The 17,385-nt window shown below is 51.2% G+C and overlaps 1 protein-coding gene across 1 annotated transcript; it reads left to right on the top strand.

Annotated features, from left to right (window-relative positions):
* Nucleotides 1–1,385: 1,385 nt before the first annotated feature.
* Nucleotides 1,386–16,302, top strand: DMRT3 (doublesex and mab-3 related transcription factor 3). The gene is made up of 2 exons (XM_040988746.1): nucleotides 1,386–1,842; nucleotides 15,335–16,302. Exons 1-2 carry the CDS (start codon nucleotides 1,386–1,388, stop codon nucleotides 16,300–16,302), a joined length of 1,425 nt encoding a protein of 474 aa, XP_040844680.1.
* Nucleotides 16,303–17,385: the final 1,083 nt, after the last annotated feature.

Raw genomic sequence — 17,385 nt, 5'->3', positions numbered from 1 at the left:
TGAGCAAGGGTGCCTCTCCCTACCCATCGATGCCCCATCCCTCACGCACAACTGAATCACAGGCTTCAAGGGGATTTTAATTGGAAGACACTGAGCCTTTGATGGTCTAGAGGCTGAGAGAGGGGCATCTTATCCGTAAGTTTGGGGAGGTACCAGCCTCTGAGAGTGCAGACCCAGCGCCTTCCCCCGTCCACCCCCACCCTTAAAAAGAACAGAGACCTTTTTAAATTAAAACGTGGAAAGAAGAAGTTTTAAACATTAGCAAAAATGAGGGGATACCCTTGAGTCTGCCGATTTCCAAAAGCATTCATATTCTCAGTAACGAATAAAATATGCGATAAAAAGAAATCTAAAAAAAAAAAAATTACCAAATTTCCGGAACCAATACCACCCATTATCCCAATTCCACCCTCCCCAGCGGCTACGGGTTGGCTTGGCCCAAGTTGAAAAACCCCTTGGGCCTGGCTCGCTCCAGGTCGCGCGCGCACCCACGACGCTCCGGTCCCCGCAGAGTCGACTTTCTGTGGCCGAAAAAATCAGGATGATTGCGGCCCTGGCCCCCGCGAGCCGCCAGGTCAGGGCTGGAGGGAGAAGAGGGCCTAGGAGGACGGCCACCTCACTCAGTCACTTACTGGCACCCCCGTTCACACACACACACACACACACACACACACACACACACACACACACACACACACACACGCAGTCCTCCCGTTCCCCCGCCCCCTGTGCATCTCGGTGCTCCGGAGCGCCACGCTCTCTCCAGCCTCAGGTTCGGGTAGCCGCGGGTTTGGAGGAGGGGACCCCGCGCGCCCCCCGCGAAAGTGGCCTAGCTGCAGGTGGCAGAGCCAAGGCGAAGCGCGGGAGCGTGAGGGCCGCGAGGAAGGCGGACGGCGTGGGGTGGGGAGTGCCACGAGGACACGGACCGGGAGGAGGTGGAGGGGAGGATGGTGGGGATGGCGGGAGGAGCGAGGAGGGGTTGGGGGAGGGGTGGAGGAGGTGCCGGGGCAGCCCCGAGAACACCAAAGCTGCAGACCAACCGGCTCAGACCTTAACCGGAGCTCTTGCCGGCTCCTTGCAGCCGCCGCAGCGTCCTCGGCGAGGGGAGGACGCGCCGGTCCCCGGCTTCCCGTCCGAAGCAGCCGCCGGTGGAGACGCGGCGGGCGTCGCGATTGGCTGAGCCGGAGTCGGGGAGGCCGAGGCTGCTGCGAACGCCGCGGGAACTGGAGGAGCGACGGCGTCCCGGGACGCACGCCGCCGTCTCCGGGGCTCCAGTGGTTGGGAATCTGCGCCCTCCCTGAGCCGGCCCTTTCACAGCCCCGTCGTCCGGCGCCCCCTGTCCCGCTAGCGCCGCTAGCCAGCCTGCTCTTCCGGGAAGCCGGGGCATGAACGGCTACGGCTCCCCCTACCTGTACATGGGCGGCCCCGTGTCGCAGCCGCCGCGGGCGCCCTTGCAGCGTACGCCCAAATGCGCGCGCTGCCGCAACCACGGCGTCTTGTCCTGGCTCAAGGGCCACAAGCGCTACTGCCGCTTCAAGGACTGCACCTGCGAAAAGTGCATCCTCATCATCGAGCGGCAGCGGGTGATGGCGGCGCAGGTGGCCCTACGGCGGCAGCAGGCCAACGAGAGCCTGGAGAGCCTCATCCCCGACTCGCTGCGCGCTCTGCCCGGTCCCCCGGTTCCTGGGGACGCTGCCGCCACTCCGCAGCAGCAGCCGCCACCGGCCTCGCAGCCGGCCCAGCCGCCAACGCGCCCGGCCGCAGAGTTAGCCGCGGCGGCCGCGCTGCGCTGGGCTACCGAGCCCCAGCCTGGGCCTATGCAAACCCAGCTCAGCAAGACAGGTAAGGGCGTCGGCCGAGAGCTAACCTGGCGGCGCGCTGGGGGAAACTTCCAAGTCCCCTGCTGTGGCTGTGCTGGGGGGGGGGGGGAAGTTGAATGTTTGGGGACCTGCCCCGCTTGTCGCCGCCAAGCTGGTTCAAAAACTCTGAACTCCCCCGCTCGCTCAGTTCCCCCGGGAATCAGCCCTCGGGAGTGCGTGTGTGCATGTGTGTGTGTGTGTGTGTGTGTGTCAGGATCTGGTGCATTCCTCATCCGCGAGTAGAGGAAAGGTGGAAACGCGAGCTGGTTAAAACCCAGGCGCTCACGGTCCTACCTTAGGACTGGGTCTTCGAGGCAGCCCATATTGGGCAGTTGGAATGAACAGGTGTCAGGAAGGGGCCGTGGAGCTGCAGCGAGGACACTTAGTGCAACTTGAAGCAACCTGTAGCCTTGGAGAGGTGCTCAGTGGCCTGTTGTCTCCAATAATTTGGTAGGGAAAGCCCCATTGATGGGCAATAATAAGGAGGTGGTCCCAAGGCTCCTCAAACTGACGCCCATAGGAGAATCTGGGGTACACCAAATTAGTCGTTGTGGGGGTAGTCTCCAGGTTGTATTCTTGGTGATTGAAATAAGTAAAGGCAAGACGTGAGGACGGCTAGCTCAGGCTGCGGCTAGCCGGTGACCTCAGAGCCATGGCTTTCCTCTGCTGTGTTAGGGAGTGTGAACTGAGTGCCTCTCTCTCACCTCCAGGCCTCCAGAGCCTGGCAGGCCCTGGCAGGCGTCTCCCCCACCCCACATACACACACACACACGCCCCGTGCCCTCTCCCTTGCCATCTCGAGGGAGCCTGGCGTTCAGGGGACTTGGACTTGGCATTTGCCTTAGGCTGGGACAGATGTGCAACAGGAAAAAGAATGCGGTTTTCCCGGGGGGGGGGGCGGTGTGGACAAGGAGTGGGGAGGCTCCAGAGCCCCCCTGTAGGTGGGACAGTGACGCGTGTGCTAGAGTGGCTGCCTGCACCGCTGGCCACCTGCTCCCCAGAGTTCCCTGGCCCTGATTTCTGCAGGGAGGCCACCTGGGGCACAGGACTGCTGCAAGGCCTGGGGACTCCTGCACTATGCACCCTTGTGGTGGGGTGGCTTGTTGGGTCCACGGCAGTCCCAGAATTTTAAGGATGCTGAATGTAGATTTTGTGGGTGTTTACAGGAATGCCCAGCCCCCCTCCGTGGTTCCTTTTGTCTGTGTCATCCCTTCACATTTATGACGTCAGGCAGGAAGAGGGGCAGAGAGAACAGAGAACCAGAACGTGTTTTGGTTTGCTTTGATTTGGTTTTTGCTTTTTCTTCCCTGGGTTGGAACACATCACCACTGAGTGTCTAGTTTCAGCTCTAGAAGTGGACCCCCGTGCCAAGATCTCCTCTTCATTTTTATAATTCCCGTTTCCCTGGCCATCTTTACCACCAGGCCTGGGACAGGAGCCTGTGCCAGAGTGGCCTTCCCACACCCAGCAGCATACCTGCAATGGGACTGTGTGGAGTTGTGTGGCCCTCCTCCAGGAGGGGTCCCCCTCCCGGGCTGTCCTGTGTCGGGCTGTCTGTCCTGTGTGGTCTGCAGGAGCCAGAGCTCCACCCAGCAGGTGGAGGTGGATTGTAGCTGCAGCCCGGGGAAGGCTACAGGCCTTAGGAGAATAAAGCAGGCTGAGGCATTCAACTGGACAAACCAGACTGGTCTCCCGGTAGCCCAAGCCCTCCAAACTGAATCTGAGCGATTGCAAAGGACAACCAACCCTGGTCCATACAAGGAAAAGGGGAAGAGTGATGACTTTGGGGAACCACCTGCCAGCGATCAGGGGGCCCCATTTCCAGCCACTCACACCACATATATATTTTATATATTCGACAACTTTTACTTTCCGTTTGTTGGATCCCGGTAATTTCATATTCTTTAAAAAGAAAAAGAAAACCAACTACCAACCAACCCTATGGGGTGCCGGAGAGGAACAGAGCAGCTACAAGTAGGATCTCTCCTTACACAGCATTTGTAAGGAGAAAGCTGATTAGGATTTAAGGTGGGATGTGAGCAAGGATGACAGTGCCCGGTGGCTTTCCTTCAGATGTTCTTAGAATGTACTTGTGTGTTACGTATAAGGTGTGTTAAAAAAGCATAACAGGTGTAGGAGCAGGAAGAGTAAGCGATCTATGGAACGTCCAGTAGCTACTGGAAAATTCTAGAGCTCGTTTGGTGTGTCTGGGGAGTGAACGAATGCTTTGATTAGTCTTTTTGTAGGCACACAGCTATGGGCACACAGCTATGGGCACACAGCTATGGGCAGGTTCTTCCGCTCCAGGGGCACGTGGAATCTTCTCCCCCTGCAGCAAATCAGACGCTATGGGAGAAAAACCACCCGCCAAAGGAAGTGGCACCTGAAGGCCAAGCCAAAAGTCAGCTTTGTAACTGAAAGAACTCTTTCAAAAATTCTGCTTCGGAGTCTAGAAAAGCGTGAGAGTTATTTAAAATCAAATGATGAAATATGCTGAACATCGTGCTCACAAAGTGGCTAGTTTTAGGAAAATTTTATATTTTATGATTATAACTTCTTGCTATGGATTGGAGTATTCTTCTTCTTTTTTTTGATTGCAGATCTTGCCTGCCCCTTGAATTCCAGCTATGACTGACCAAGAATTACTGATTTTGACTGAACCCCAAATTCTGTCTTAAGCTTCTTAATGCATACTGTTGAATTTCTTTCGCCTACCCCCCACCCATCCTTTCACACCCCCTCTCCCACCAAGGAAGGAAATAGCACAGGAGGCCTGATGGACACCTGGGCTGTTGGTTTTTTTCCCTAAGTCAGCAGTTTCAAACAGCCAAGCAGGCCTGTCAGACGGCTGCTCCAGGGCTGAGAGAAGTTAGGGGTCACTGCCAAGGAGAGCGGCTGAAGTTACATTCCTGTGTGTGCTGTGGCTCCCTTCCCGAAGCCCAGCTTTGCAGAGGGTGCACGGAGAGACGAGGCCGGCACCCTAGGCTCCCCTCTAAGCCTTTATCCACCATCCAAGTAAATATGAGGGTAAATAGTTCTTAATGTTTTTCAAAGGAAAAGGAAATTAAAAATCGGGCTGGTTAGTGATGGAAGAGCCCCACGTTCACTGAATCTTGCCTCGTCTACTTATTTTTAAGTGCATTTGAGTTAATTATTATTATTTTTTCAAAGAGGAGCACCTGTGAGTAGAAGAGGCATTAGGGGAACAGAAGTGCTGGTCCGGTATGGAGAACTCTGTGACTAGATTAGAAGTAAAATTATCAACCGTACCTCGGAACTGAAAAAATGGGGTCTGGTGTTAAGACAGATTGGCTTGCGGGCGTCAGCTTAGCTTGGTCGAATTATACTTTCTAAAGCAAAACCAAAACACCAAACCAGACACATCAAAGGGAAGAGGCCTACTACCAGCACTGCTGGTCCCTTCCAAACCTCACCCTAAAGCCAGGCGCTGGGTGCCAGGGATGGGGCGAGAGGGGCCTTGTCTGTGGTGGTCGCTGGGTCCCGGTGGGCCGGGAGCGGGAGGAGAGGCGGCGGTGGGGATGGAGCGGGCAGCTTCCCGCCGCTGCACCGCACGCGCGCCGGGCGCACCGACTCCCGAAGCGGGTCTGCAGCGGGTCTGCAGCCCGCTCCGCTCGGGTCTGGCGGCGAGGCCACGGTGCCACACGCGGTGCCATGGGCGAGCAGCCAGCTTGCGGCCCGGGAGAGCCAGACGCCGGCCTCCTCAAGGCTTTTCCACCTTCAGGCGTGGACCGCCGCTACCTTGGGTCCTCTCTCCACCCTCCCGCCGCCCCCGGAGTGAGCTGCCAGAATTAACAAAACTCAAACACACACTTGCTGAATTTTGCTGACTGCGGTGTGGCGCATACTGATACTAAAAAAGTCTTGATTTGTTTAAAAGTTCCAAATTTAGCGAGGCATTCTGCTGTTTTAATGGAGGAACCCTTAGTCCGGGCCTTCTGTGCCCGGTTCCAGTGCCAGCGGCGCAGGGAGGCTCCGGGCACGGAGTCGGCGGTGCGTGCCCCGCATTCTGGTCTCCCCCGCAGCCGCAGCTGCCCTGGACCTGCGTGCGGGAGGCGCTGGTGTCCATCTTGTGGGTCTGAGCAACTCGCGGGCAGAAACCAGTTCCTTTGCCCTCCCCCAGCCCTCCCCTGGAAAGTGGCTCCCCCGCCCCCGAAACACATTCCTTGATGTTATAAATCTGGCCAGTAGCCGTTCTCTCGACTTACACGGCCAACTTTTCTTTTCCCTGATGGATGAACTCCCGAGTTTAAAAGATTACAGTAATCACAGGGGGACAGTGTAAATCGAATCTGATAGCAATAACTTTCGGGGAAGGTCAGGCTCAAGTGAAATGTTACCAAGCAACAGGCATTTTGTTTGCAAAATACAATCAAAGAGCATTGATGAGAAATTCTTGGCTGCAGCCAGTCAGCATTTTCTGCTAACAGCTTAGAGATGGGAAGGGGGTAAATCTTTATAAATCAAAGTCCCGAGAGGACTTGGAACACGTTTCTGGAATTGTGGCACTTCTAGATGTCAGGGGAGGAAGATGATGGTGCCCAGTAAAAACCCCTGCACTTGCCTGCTGGCTGCCTCCTTCCTCCTTCTCCCCCTCCCCCCTCCTACCCTTCCCCCCTCCCCCCTCCCGCCCCTCCCCCCCTCGCCCTTCTCTTTCTTTCCCTTCAGTTTTACCCTGTCTCGGCCTTCTTAAGCCCTTGTTAGGACTCCTTGCCTTTTCCAGTGTTCTGATGGGGCAGGATATTGGAACAGGTGCATGCGTGGGCACTGGTCCTGGCCCGTGGGAGTGAGGGCAGGAGCTGCTGAGGAAGACTTCACCTTGCTCCCCAAGGGTCCCCTAAGGCTTTAACAAGTTAAAACCTGTGGCCAATCAGGGCCCACTACTGTTCTGATGTTCTCAGGAGCAGAAGTCAAGCATCACGAAGTGGGCTCCCTCCCCGAACCCCGTTCGTTTATTTACCTAAACAGCTGTAAAATCAAGCACACCCACCAAATACAAATCTATTATGAAAAGCCTAACATTCAGAATAGCAATTTCTTGATTGGGATGGTGAGGCGAGCACATTTTACAGAGTTAGGGTCAATGAATGTTCCACTTTTACCCACTGGTTGTTACTTCGTGCAGCTGGATGTGTCTAGTCTTTGTTTGCAAATGTTTGCAGCCACGTTCTGACCTGTGAAAAGACAGGGTCAGCTCAGCTGCTGGCCTTGGGGTTATAAGCCATGGGTGCACTAGATTGCAACCCACTATGCGGGTCCTTTGGACGTGGGCAGATCAGTCGGTGAGATGTGAGGATCTCCGTGGCATCTCTGTCCCCCAGCTTTCCTAGCACAGCACTTGGGAGGGTAGGAAGGCACTTTCAAGGGGGTTAAAGAGATGGAGACATGACCAGCCAGCTGCATCTCTGTGGGTATCAAATAAACGTGTAGATTTAGAGGTAATTTCTCCCCCTGCTTCTTGAAAAGTATTCCCTTCTAAGAGGGCAAAACTAAACTTTTAGAAAGACAAATACACTCCATATTTAGAAACCTTATTTTTAAGTCCAGTGCCTCGCCACACCTGTGTGTCCCGAAAGAATTGGTCCCAAGGACCCATCCTGATTCCCTGAGACAAAACCACGAAGCCAGTGTTGAAAATGATTTCTTAAAAGCAAAGCTGACGAGCCGTTGTTTTAGTAGTCCCGAGATTTTCTCCCAGGAACAAAAGGAAAGGTTTTAAAGTCTCACTTCCTGGTATGCTTCAGATTTCTAAGCAGCTCACTGCCTCTAGAGTGAGACAGGAAATAGCAGAGAGAAGAGGGTCTCCCCTGGAAGTCTAACTCCACCGGGCCTGCTCCCCTGCAACCCTGATGTGCTTTGAGAAGACCCCAGAGGGACCTCTCCTTTAGCATCGTGCTGTGCTCCTCGTGGCTGAGGTGGACATGCAGCATGGCAGACTATCAGCATGTATGAGCTGGCTTCGTAACGCAGGGAGGGTGGGAGTACAGCATGCCGCTCTCCTGGGATTTTCCTCCTGCATGGAAGACACGTTTTGTTCTTGTAGACATCATTGGATTCCCCACAATACAAAGGAAGGCAGATTTTTTTTTTCCATTTTTATACGTATGAGTAGAATGTTTATCATATATGGCAGGCTTTCTCTAAATGTTTTAAATGAACACAGTTTTTTTGTTCTGTTGTTAAGCCAGAGTTTGATACTAAAAAAAAAAGATCCTCTGAGTTTTATTTTGTAAGGTGTAGCTTTAGAGTAGAAACCACTTTGTGTGTGTGTGTGTGTGTGTGTGTGTGTGTGTGTGTGTGTGTGAGTGCTATTTTATAGCTTACTTAAGTCATGCAGCCACAGAAAGGAGATGCCTTTGATAGCTATTTTATAGCATAGATATTTTGAGGCTCATAGTGGTGTTTTCTATAGAATACATTTCTTCTGTAGTGGAATATCTACTCCTTTTAAAAACCTTTACCACGGTGAAGAGTTTATATCAGGTCAGGGGTAGCAATAACTGTTTCTGTCTCAAGAAATTTAAAATTAAAGCAAACTTGTGCTAGGATTTTTAAAGTTTCTAGATGTTCAGCATCAGAAGCAGGATGTTCTGTTACTTTCGGCAGCTAATTTGTACTATCAGTTAACATGTATTTTTCCTCGTGATGGCTGGTAAATATACAGGTATATATATACCAGGGGTAGAACATTATTGGTTGAAATACACTCTTATTCTTTATGATCTAGGAATTAGAGTCTCAGTTTCAAGAAGAAAGAAAGTAAAATGTTCCAACACTATTTCCCATTTCATTTCGTTAGTTGGCAGTTTCGTATTTCTGTATGTAGAAAGGCCTTTGTATTTTCGACTGACTTGAATGAGTTGTACAGTTCATTTGGGGAAAAAAAAAATCTGGGTGTGTAAAGAAATAGCTGTTATTACATTACATTTTATCACTAGGCTGCAAACTTACCCTCTATAATTACTTGTGAAAGTCTGTATTTATACCAGCATCATTTACAATACACTTAGTGTAAGTACAGTAATACAAGCACCCCTTTATACAGGAGTGCTGCAGGATTGCAGGGACCACGTGATCTGTCCTTCAGAAAGTCATGTTGCGTGAGGAGTTAGTCCTGGTACAAGGTGAGAGACGGGTCTTTTGCCCAGTTTAGAAACACCAACCCCCTTACGTGTAATGGTGGCTTGGCTCACCCAGCACCCCTCACAGCAAGGGGGTATGCTGCTCGCCTGCTCAGGGGTTTGAATCCCATGGAGTCCCACTTCCGGTTCCTTAAGTCTCTGAGCTCAGCCAGTTAGGTTGGTCTGTCTAACTTTACAGGTTTGTTCTCTGTGGTAGCCCATTTGCTTTTTGTTTTGGCTATAGAGGTACCGATCGGACTAAAAACCCACCTGGAGGGAGTGCGCATGATTCAGCGACATCCATTGCAATTCCTTGGGAAGTAACCAGCAGTAGATGGTACGCTGGCATGTCCTGGTAACCAGAATGAAGATTGGAACAACAAAATGAGAAAGTGGCTTTTGTGGTCAGGGACGAATAAGGTTCTACTGAGTTCTATTGTGCAGAGTCTAGCAAAATAGGCACAGAAGTGGAATTTTGTGCTTATCAAATCTAACAGCCTGCTGTCTGGCTTCCATGGGATGGGCATGGGATGTCTGTTATTGAAGCACCACGTGTTTGTAATGATGGATGTGTGAAATTGGAGCATGATTTTATCGTTTTCTTTCCTCTGACCTGCTATTTGGGTTACTCTCTTTTGGAGCCTCAGCTGTGCTGTGGAAGAGTGAATTTGACTGATAGGCCTCAAACAAATTTCCTGAAATGTTTTCAGTGTTTGAAACTCCTTCAGGGTGGAGAAAACTAGGCTCCCACCTTTTTCCCTCAAACCCAGGGTTTCCACTGTCTAGCTGCTCTGATACACCTGTATTCCCAAGAAGAATCGGTTGGAGCTCTTTCCTAATACGATCTCATCATCCTCTATGTGGCTGTCACATCCTGTGTCAACCATTGTCTTCTTTATTGTGGTAAAATGTGCATTGTAAAAAGAAAAATGCACGCTTTAGTACACTCGCAGCTCTGTTCATCCATCACGACCTTCCGTTTCCAGAACTTTTTTTGTGATCCCAAACTGCGACTCCATACCCAATAGGCAGGGACTCTCCCCTCCCTCAGCTCCTGGCAGTCGCCAAGCTACTTTCTGTCTCTGCGAACGTTCCTGTGCCGGGTGTCTCATTCATGGGATGTCATGTAGTGATTGTGTTTGCTGATTTTGTTTGTCCTGTTTTCAAGGCTCAACCACGCTGTAACATACATCAGAATCTCTTTCAGAGGATGGCTAACATCCTACCATTTGTATAAACACATGATACTTATCCATTCCTCCGTGCCTGAAGGTCTGGGTTCCTTCTGTCTTTCAACTGTTGTGAATGATACTACTGTGGACAGCGGTGTATACACGCTGACCCATTTAGTCATTTTTTTTTCCCCTCCACCATATACAGGCTGCATAAATTAAGGGTCGGTTTACATAACCTGGCAGTTTCCATCTTCTGTGTCCTCCTGGCTCTTACATGGATATAAGGATCGGTTGCTGGCACTAATAGATAATGTAGGCTATAGTTAAAGAAATACGAACTTGCTTAGAAGTACACAATATTTTAAACATCATTTTCTGTCCATGTTTCTGTAGGTAGACTAGTTTCTCAAGCTCTATTGGGCAAGGCCGGGATTCAATCCCTACTTAACATACACTCACTGTCCACTCATTTTGACGTGTCCGATGATCCTAGAGTAACAGCCAAGAGCTATGTGTGGGGTCTTGAGCCAGGAAAATTTTGGTGGGTCTATAGCTTAATAGAATATGAACCTGTGGCCCCGGTGCGGCAGTCTAGTGGCTAAGGCCTTCCGCTTACACATGCCGGGATCCCTTAGGAGCACCGGTTCGTATCCCAGTGGCCCTGCTTCCCATCCAGCTCCCTGCTTGTGACCTGAGAAAGCAGTAGAGGATGTCCGGCTCTTGTGGCCACTTGGGGAGTGACTCAACATAAGGAGGCTCTTTCTCTCTGTCTCTCCTCCCTTCTGTATCTGACCTTCCAGTCTAAAAAAAAAATAAAGAAAGAAATCTTCAAAAAGAAAGAATGGGAACCTGCTGGAGCTTTGTTTGTTGAGGTTTTTCTGTTTTGGATTAAGGACACGGGATTCAAATGCATTAACTCGGGAGCTGAAACCTGGGGCATCTGTACTAGGAAGTTATAGGAGAGAGTATGTGAAACTTCTATTACAGCGAAAGCTCTTCTGTGAATCTTAGACTCACTTTGGAAAGATTGCTTCATGTATCTTACCGCATCCAAGTGGTAGCTATTTTGAAAATTTGGTATCTTGTGTTAGAAACAAATGCAGCTTAATTTGGGATCAGTCTGAATGATATTAGACTGATGATTGAAAGTTGCTCAGATATAATCTAGAAATAGTTTAGCATGCATTTATTTCTGCTTGGCACATTTGTACAGCTTTGTAGACAACCCAAGTTTTGTTTTTTTGATTGTGCTTAGGATACATCCTGTGTTAGAATATTCACAGGCAAACCTTTGTTGAAGGTTTTAAGATCAACAACAACAAACAGGAGGGTTTCTGGAAGAGGCTCTGATGAGGTTTCACAGGCTGGCTGCACGGAATCAGGTGTGCCCACAGAGAGGAAACAATGCAACTATTGAGGCAGGCCCAGCAGAAACAGGTGAACCAATTGTTTACCCTCGGACAACTGGGTCCTTCAAATTTTCATCTGTAGATCAGTTAACCTGGCTCTGGGTAGCCACAGCCTATGCTTGTTTTAAAGGGGAGAAGAAAGGTCTATTTGCAGGTAGTTTGCCACAAAAAAAAAATGTGTTCCTTTATTACAGAGGTGTCTTACAACAACTGTTCCTACAGCCTGGCTCCTTCGGGAGCTGCCTGGCTCAGGTCACAGTGTCAAATGGGAAACTGGGTTATTTCATAGGAAATCTCTGCTTTATTTTGAAGCTTGCTTTCTTCCTCTTTTAATAGAATTCAGATGAGATCGGGCACGTTCAGGGTGGTATGGCTGAAGACTTTTGCTATGACTCAAAAATGTGATCTTTATGTCCCTTCGATGAACTTTAGGAACAAAGAGTGTGTTGATGTCGCTATCTGTTGCTACCCATGCTTGTGGAGCTGTGCAGTTTCATTGGTGGGCAATGGTTCCTTCAAGTTTCACACAGCTAATGCAGACATTTCATTTTCCCTGCCAGCAGTCCATCCACCCATGTGGAATTCATGGCTGGTTCTCCTTCAAGCAGCTTTTTTTTTTTTGTAAGATTTATTTTATTTTTATTACAAAGTCAGATACACAGAGAGGAGGAGAGATAGAGAGGAAGTGGAGCTGCCGGGATTAGAACCGGTGACCATATGGGATCCTGGGGCATTCAAGGCGAGGACCTTAGCCACTAGGCCACGCCGCCGGGCCCTCAAGCGGCATTTTTAGGAAAGGTTGCAAAGCATAAAAATGTATGCCTTTCTTTGTCTCAGCGATTACATTCGTATGCATAGGTTTCAAAAAATTTTTTTGCATTAGGACGAAATTTTAACTCCATGAACTTTTTGAAATATTTTTAAATTGACTTACTGTCTGTGCTAACTTGCTTGAAAGATACTGACTCATTCACAAGCCGTATTTAACACAAAAATCAGCCTGTGGGAAAGCACGGCAAACCTTGAAGTCAGGGACATGCGTTTGGCGTAGCAGTTAAATCGCTGGTACACGCACACTTCCACCTCACACCGAGTGCCCGAGTTTGAATCCTGGTTCCATGTCTGATTTTAGCTCTTCCTCTTGTGGACTGTGGAAGGCAGGAGCTGTTGGCTCCGATGACCATCCAGCTCATCCTTTGTCCTGGTCAGTCTCCCTGCTTGCTGTGGCCATTTGGGGAGCAAACCAGCGCATGGGAGACCTCCCTCTGCCAGTCAAGTAAATACAAATTGTAAATGAGACGCAACAAAAAAGGTTTTTTTTTTTTTTAAATGATTTATTTATTTACTATTGGAAAGGCAGATTTACAGAGAGAAAGATCTTCCATCTGCTGGTTCACTCCCCAAGTAGCTGCAATGGCCAGAGCTGAGCCTATCCGAAGCCAGGAGCCAGGAGCCTCTTCCAGATCTCCCATGCAGGTGCAGGTCTCAAGGCTTTGGGCCATCCTCGACTCCTTTCCTAGGCCACAAGGAGGGAGCTGGATGGGAAGTGGAGCAGCTGGAATACAAACCAGTGCCCAAATGGGACCCTGGGCACATATAAGTCAAAGATTAAGCCACTTGGCTATTGTGCCAGACCCAACAAGGAAGTTTTTTGTTTTTTTTTATTATTATTTTTTAAATTATTGATTAGGGCACAAAGGGTCAAGGGCTACAGGAAAGTGGGCAAGACCATTGTTTCCACATTCTCTCTCTCTTTTTTTTCTGTATCTGGCATAAGAGGGAAGATAAAGGGAGAAGCCCCACCCAGCCTCCCACCCATCCCAGGACCCCGATGTGGGGCATGCTCCTAGGGCACCACTCAAGTGGTTTTGATAGTTCAGCAGTTCTGAATTGCTGCCAATCTCGCCACTCTTAAGCACGATGAAATCCCTCCAGAATCCACTGGCTGACATAGTCCACCTTACAGTCTCTGCCCAGATTTTCACTGCCAACATATGGCTGGGGTTGTTGATTGATTTGTTCTGTCCTCCATCCTCTGATACGGGACCAGGAGTCCTCAGAAGTTCCACTGTACTGCCATATCCTCCACGTGCACCTGGATATGCTGTCCACTGCTCCGACTGAGCCACTGAGGAGGCTCAACTTTGACACATGCACTCCATGGTCAGACCATGGAACCTGCACTTCTCTTCATGGTTGGGGTTCTGAGATCAGCAGTTCAATTGGAGGGATCCCCAAAGAAACTTCATCTGAGGTGATCCCAGACCTGATTCTTGTGTATGTTAGCCACTACAGGGCCTGGCACAGTCTGTCGCCCCAATCAGCTTATGCACATGCTGGTGGTTGCAATTGCTGGGTCAGTTCTGTTTCCAGCCTGGTCTTCTACACAAACCAATGCATGTTGCAGCCCAGCCCCATCCTGCCCACCACACACTCGGCCCTCACGCAAACCAGTGGGAGCTGCAGCCTAGTCAGAGCGACCCACCATAACCCCCACCAGGCCAGCCCCTTGCCCTGGTTCCTGTACTTGCCAGTTAGTACGGTATATTGGTACCATCTGTCCCACATCCCGTTCAGCTCTCATGCAGGTCAATGGGCATTGAAGCCTAGTTCAACCCAACCAGCCCCACTATCCAGCCCACACACACGCTGGCCTGCCACAGTCCTGGTTTTCACGCTCTCCAGTGGGAGTGGTAACCCAAGAGGGAGGTGCCCACTGTTTCCCTATGGGCCCACTCCCACTCCCAGATCATGCATTCTCCAGGTGCTTCTGCAGTTTAACTTGACAGAGTTAGCCCCCAGTGCCAGCCTCTGTAGGAACAGTCAGCCCAGCCTGGATTTTCCCCTGATCTAGCTCACATGAGGCCCACAGGTGTTGTAGCCCTGCCTGGTCTGGTCTGTCCCCATCCCAACTCACGCTCTCCTGCGGGAGTGGTGGTCCAACACGGGAGCCCTCCTCATTCCCCCTACTGGCTTTGCCCCATCTTTCCCCCTCTCAGTTCTCGTGTGCACTGGTTGGCCCAGTCTGGCATGGCCCGCCTCACCTCAACATTTGCCAGTAGGTGCTGTAGCCTGGCCCGGCCCGGCCCAGTGCACTCCCAGTTCCAACCACACTGGTGGGGGCTACAGCCTGGCCCAGCCCAGTCGGCACCCAGTCCCAGCTGTAGTGTGTACTGGTATGTATTGCAACCAAACCTGGCCTGACCCACTCTCTGTTCTTGTCAACAAGGAAGTTTTAAAAGTCGTCTGTGGGTCTGGGGGGCACAGCAGAAAAGCCATCACCTGGAGAATCAGGCCTGGGAGCAAACCAGAGCTCTTTTTTTTCCTGTTTTTTTTTTTTTTTTTTAATCTGATCCTGGCTTTTCCAAGTCCCTTCCGCTGAACCACCGATTTAAGATTGTCACTGCTCCTTAACAGGCCGGGGAGCCACTCCGTTTCAAGCTGGCTTCTTACGGGATTTTTGGTGTCTGTGTGTGACTGTGGTTGTGTTAGGGGATTGCCATTTACCAATCACATAGTTTGGATATATATGTTTTTATATATCGTCTGGCAGCATGTTGAAAGTTGTGGAAACGTGTTGTAAGCCCGTGTTCAGCTCTCCACTGAGCATGTCTGTGTTCTGTGCGCCCACCCGGAGAGCATTAACCCAGCTGTTCCCTGCTTTAACCCAGCTGTTCCCTGCTTTAACCCAGCTGTTCCCTGCTTTAACCCAGCTGTTCCCTGCTTTAACCCAGCTGTTCCCTGCTTTGCAGACTTGACGGAAGAGCGGCTTGGGGACAGCAGCTCGGCAGACAATGCCGAGGCCTTCAGCGACAAAGACGTTGACCAAAGGAGCTCTCCCGACGACGTGGCCAAAAGCAAGGGCTGCTTCACCCCGGAAAGCCCCGAGATCGTGTCGGTGGACGACGGCGCCTACGCTGTCCAGAAAAACGGGGGCAACCCCGAGAGCCGACCCGGCAGCCCCAAGTACCACGCCGAGCAGAGTCACCTGCTGATCGAGGGCCCCTCGGGGACCGTGTCCTTGCCCTTCAGCTTGAAAGCCAACAGACCCCCACTCGAGGTGTTAAAAAAGATCTTCCCCAACCAGAAGCCCACGGTCCTGGAGCTCATCCTGAAGGGCTGCGGGGGCGACCTGGTGGGCGCCGTGGAGGTCCTGCTGTCCAGCCGCTCGTCGGTGGCCGGCGCCGAGCGGACTGCAGCCGAGCCCGAGAGCCTCGTGGTGCCCTCCAACGGGCACCTCTTCGAACACACCTTGAGCTCCTACCCCATCTCCTCGTCCAAGTGGTCGGTGGGCTCGGCCTTCCGAGTCCCAGACACGCTGAGGTTTGCTGCTGACTCTGGCAACGTGATGCCCAGCCCGCTGGCCGTGCCCCTGCAGCACCCTTTCCCCCAGCCGCCCAGGTACCCGCTGATGCTAAGGAGTACCCTGGCCAGAAACCAGTCGAGCCCCTTTTTGCCCAACGACGTCACTCTATGGAACACCATGACGCTGCAGCAGCAGTACCAGCTGAGGTCGCAGTACGTGAGCCCCTATCCCAGTAACTCCACCAGCGTCTTCCGGAGCTCGCCCGTGCTCCCCAGCCGCCCTGCCGAAGACCCTCGGCTCTCCATCCCCGAGGAGGGCTGTCCCATCGTGTCCAAGCAGTCCATGTACGCCGACGAGGACTACGATGAGCGCTCCGACTCCTCGGACTCCAGGATACTCAACACGTCCTCCTAAGGGGGGGACCCCTGACCTGTCCTGCTCAGGGGACGTGTTCCGTGTTCCCCCTGCCCCCAGGAGAGGCCACTTGTCACGGAGATCCCTTTCCTTCTGTGCTTGATCCTATACATTAGCAATAAAAGCATAACTTATTTAATTTCTTGCACTTCACTGCAAAAATGCCAAATCGCTTTGCTGTGTGGCTTTAGTGCTGGATGTCTGTTGTCAAGGAGGAGTTTGGGGGGGCTGGGCCGCGGAGGGGGTGTCCGTGGGTGTAGAGGTGAGCCTTGCTCCTACACCCAGGATGCTTGAATGCAGTTTCCTAGAAGAGGATTCCTCGGGCTGTCCCAAACCTGAAGGAAGTGGTTCAGTTGCAAATGGACGAGAAATAGGGACATTCTATTCTGATGCTAAAAAAAATTAAATCCTTGCATCTGAGAGACCACACTTAAGAACAGAGTGAACTGCTCGCGTGCTTCCTTAAGCTTGGACAGTTCTCAGAGACAAACCCCCACTAAGAATTCCTCTCCTCACATGGCTGGAATTGAAACATGTGTGATGTCCATGTAAAACGAATCACGCCTGTGAACTGCATGAAATGTATTGTAAAATGAACACCTGTAGCATGCTAAGGACTCTAGACAAAAAAAATAATAATAAACAAAGAAGACGATGGTCCTGGTCCATGTCGTTCCTGCTTGTGGAAGAAGATCTCTCTCAAACTAGAGAACGTGTTGTGAAAGCCATGCGTGGGTTAGGATTCAAGGTATCAGGGAAACGGACTGGCTTGAGAGAAAAAAGTTTTAGGGCCGTGTTCAAAAAAGATAGAACTTTTTTTTTTAAAAGATGTATTTATTTTTATTGAAAAGGCAGATTTACACAGTGAAGAAGAGACAGAAAGATCTTCCATCCGCTGGTTCACTCCCCAAGCGGCTGCAACGGCCGGAGCTAAACCAATCCGAAGCCAGGAGCCGGGAGCTTCTTCCGGGTCTCCCGTGCGGGTGCAGGGTCCCAAGGTTCTGGGCTGTCCTCGACTGCTTTCCCGGGCCACAGGCAGGGAGCTGGATGGGAAGTGGAGCAGCCGGAATATGAACTAGCACC

This window comes from Ochotona curzoniae, unplaced genomic scaffold (assembly GCF_017591425.1).
Source record: "Ochotona curzoniae isolate NIBS_2020 unplaced genomic scaffold, NIBS_Ocur_1.0 contig_50, whole genome shotgun sequence".
In the NCBI taxonomy this organism is placed as follows: Eukaryota; Metazoa; Chordata; class Mammalia; order Lagomorpha; family Ochotonidae; genus Ochotona; species Ochotona curzoniae.
The sequence above is the reverse complement of the archived record's forward strand: the minus strand, read 5'-3'. Positions and strand labels throughout refer to the sequence as shown.